The sequence below is a fragment of the Bison bison genome, unplaced genomic scaffold, assembly GCF_000754665.1.
Source record: "Bison bison bison isolate TAMUID 2011002044 unplaced genomic scaffold, Bison_UMD1.0 scf7180017864044, whole genome shotgun sequence".
Classification (NCBI taxonomy): Eukaryota; Metazoa; Chordata; class Mammalia; order Artiodactyla; family Bovidae; genus Bison; species Bison bison.
Genome location: NW_011494616.1, coordinates 1,902,451 through 1,905,973, shown reverse-complemented (window position 1 = coordinate 1,905,973; position 3,523 = coordinate 1,902,451). Strand labels below are relative to the sequence as shown.

General features: G+C 41.1%; 1 protein-coding gene across 1 annotated transcript; it reads right to left on the bottom strand.

The window, feature by feature from the left end:
• Positions 1-1,238: 1,238 nt before the first annotated feature.
• Positions 1,239-2,375, bottom strand: PRPS1L1 (phosphoribosyl pyrophosphate synthetase 1-like 1). Its single transcript, XM_010835599.1, has one exon. It carries the CDS (start codon positions 2,273-2,275, stop codon positions 1,286-1,288), a length of 990 nt encoding a protein of 329 aa, XP_010833901.1. The 5' UTR covers positions 2,276-2,375; the 3' UTR covers positions 1,239-1,285.
• Positions 2,376-3,523: the final 1,148 nt, after the last annotated feature.

Sequence of the window (3,523 nt, the reverse complement as noted above, 5' to 3'; positions counted from 1 at the left end):
ACATCTATTTCTGCATTATTGACTATGCCAAAGCCTTTGACTGTGTGGATCACAATAAAGTGTGGAAAATTCTGAAAGAGATGGGAATACCAGACCACCTGACCTGCCTCTTGAGAAACCTATATGCAGGTCAGGAAGCAACCAGTTAGAACTGCACATGGAACAACAGACTGGTTCCAAATAGCAAAAGGAGTACGTCAAGGCTGTATATTGTCACCCTACTTATTTAACTTATATGCAGAGTACAACATGAGAAACGCTGAGCTGGAAGAAGCACAAGCTGGAATCAAGATTTCTGGGAGAAATATCGATAACCTCAGATTTATATTAAGCTACAGCAAAAACTTTAGAGATTTTAGAAACTATATAATGCAAATTTTAGAGACTATATAGTATGAAGTGGATTTGCTTTCCAGAAGACTGCTACATTGATAATTTGGATTCAACAGGACATTTGACCAGGAAAATGTAAGATGGTTGGAAGTAAAGCTAAATCAAAAAGAACAGGTATAGTGAAGAAACAAAAAATACATAGTCTCTTACCTATGGCTGATTCATGTTGATGTTTGGCAGTAACTAACAAAATTCTGTAAACCAATTGTCCTTCAATTAAAAATAAATTGAAAAAAATACATAGTTTCCAAACATGGTGACAGAGTTATTTTCTTCCTCTCAGGTAGCATATTCTCATGATTCTCCCCAATGGCTATTCAATCTGAAAGCTGCTGCTCTGGCCTTGTAGGTGGCTCAAGGTTTGGGTTGCACAGGGCTCTCATGTAATTTAGCACAGATCTTAGAGAACTTATGATACTTGGGGATGGGGTACCATGGAACACAGGGAATAGGGAGGGGTTGGTGGTATGGAGATATAGTGGTGGCAGTGGTGGGCTTGGTTGGCTGCATTGTTAGCTATTCTGGATAAAGTAAACCCTGAAGCATCCCATATTAAGTATACCAAGTTTCCCCAGTTACTTTCAAAGAACTCCACACAACACCTTCAAAGTCTGAAGTCAGCAGCTGACCTGTAGTTAAAGCTGCAAGGCTCACAAACTCATCAAAGAAGCCAGAATGAGATGACCTAGATAGGAAATTCTAGCAATTATTCTCCATCAGTCTTTCTCCAATCTAAAATAAACATCTAATATACATGATGTGGGATTTAGAAAGCCACGCTGTAGCAAGCAGGGTATTCCGTCAAACTTATCATCAAACATCAAGGGAAACTAATGGTCAGGATATATTTTATCTTATTTTATTTAATACACAACTCCCAACATTATTCTAATTATAATGGGACATGGCTGAACAGGTAGGAGACAGATTTCCCACTGTGAATTCTTCTGATGGCTTCTGCAAGAATCATGGAGATGTCGATCACCTGTATTTTGGAGCAGTGCTTCATCTTATCCTCCTGAGGTACGGTATTGGTGACTACGACTGCTTCAAAGCCTGCACTGTTCATGCGAGTAACGGCTGGGCCAGTAAAGATTCCATGAGTCAAGATCGCATAAACTCTGGTGGCTCCAGCTGAGAGAAGTTTGTCGGCTGCGTGGCAGATTGTACCACAAGTGTCAGCCATGTCATCCACAAGGATAGCCACACGATACTTCACATCTCCCACTAGTACCATTCCGTCCACTTCACCGGCTTTCTTCCGTACTTTGTGAATCAAGGCAAAGTCCACATTCAATCTGTCTGCAATGGAGGTCGCTCTCTTAACTCCACCAGCATCTGGGGAGACTATCGTGCAGCTCCTCCAGTCAGAGATTTGCTCCTTTATCCACTTCAGGACAGCGGGTTCTGCGCACAAATTGTCTACTGGGATATCAAAAAAGCCCTGAATTTGAGAGGCATGTAGGTCCATCGTGATGATATGATCTGCGCCTGCCGTTGACAGCATATCTGCAACAAGTTTGGCGGAGATCGGGGCTCGGCTCTCACCTCTCTTATCCTGCCGGGCATACGGGAAGCACGGGATAACTGCCGTAACCCGGCCTGCTGAAGCAATCTTGCAGGCATTAATCATGATCAAAAGCTCCATCAAATTGTCATTGATTTCGCCACAGCCACTCTGCACTATGTAGACATCCTCTCCTTGCACACTCTCGCCAATTTCCACGCAGGTCTCCTGGTTGCTTAATTTCTTGGTCACCACCTTGCCCAGCTCCAGGCCCAATCGGTCGGCGATTTTCTGGGATAAGTCCTGGTGGGAGCTGCCGCTGAAGATTTTGATATTCGGCTTTTTGGTCAACTGCAGTAGGCTCTTTGCGTCCATTGATCACGCCGGCAGCTGAGACAGGAACAAAACTCAGACGGCAGACTATGCCAGGCGCCACCTCGGGCGCCAAATACTGTAGACTCTTAACTAACGGCTTCTGGTTGTTACTCTGTGCTTCCGGTCCCGTCAGGCGGTGCGCGATTTTAAACTGCTACCCTAGATCTTTTAAAAAAAATTCCTGCTTGGAACGGACCTCACAAAAGAGAATTAAACATTTTTTCAGTTCGTGAACTTTTTTCCCCCTTCTGTTAGTGCCTGTTTTAGTTTCCAAGGGCAGCTTAAATCTGAATAAGTGAAAATATAAAATTTCTGTTAGGCAAAAAATGTAACTTCGAAAAGGTCTGGACTGGAGGAAATATCTAGAATGTGTCCTGAGTTCTTTCAAGCGAGGAAAGGTAAGTAAGAATAAACATATGAAAAAAAAAAAACGCTAGAAATCAAGAAAATGATACATTTTCACACACCAGTTGAGCCAAAATTATGATAGATAATTCCTTCTATTCTAATGGGATGTTTAAGTGAGGGATTTTGTGAGGGAAATTTCGCATATAACCTTTGACTCAATGTGTCTTCTAGGAATCTACTCACTAGAAATATTCTTAAAATATGTTGATAACTATTTCTTTCTGTATTAATCCTTTTAGTCAAAATTTCCTGAGGTATTATGTGTGTCAAGTTTTTGAGCCTTTTACATAAAGAGTACAAGATGGTGAATGACGAATAGTAACTCTCTAGAATTGTTTATAAAAGCAAAATACGGAAACCAATAAATGTCTGTCAATAGCTAAATTATCAGGTAATGTATAGTTGGTACACAGGGCTGCTGTTAAAGAGATTGTAATAGTCATGCGAAAGAAATCATATAGAAGTATCTCCAATTTATTTTTAAATGTGAAAAAAATTCATAGAAATATGCATAATATATTTATGTATTTAAAATTAAGTAATATAGTCAGAGCATCAAATAATTATGGAAGTCTTTAAAAAATTATTTATTTATTTTTGGCTGCCTCTGTCTTCCTTGCTGCATGTGGGCTTTCTCTAGTTGTGGCCAGCGGGGGCAACTCTCTAGTTGTGGGGCACCGGGTTCTCATTGCAATGGCTTTTCTTGTTGTAGAGCACTGCCTCTAGGGCACTCAGGCTTCAATAGTTGCAGCGTGTAGGGTTAGTTACCTTGAGGCAGGTGGAATCTTCCTGGATCAGTGATCAAACCTGTGTCCCTTCATTGGCAGGAGGATTATTAGC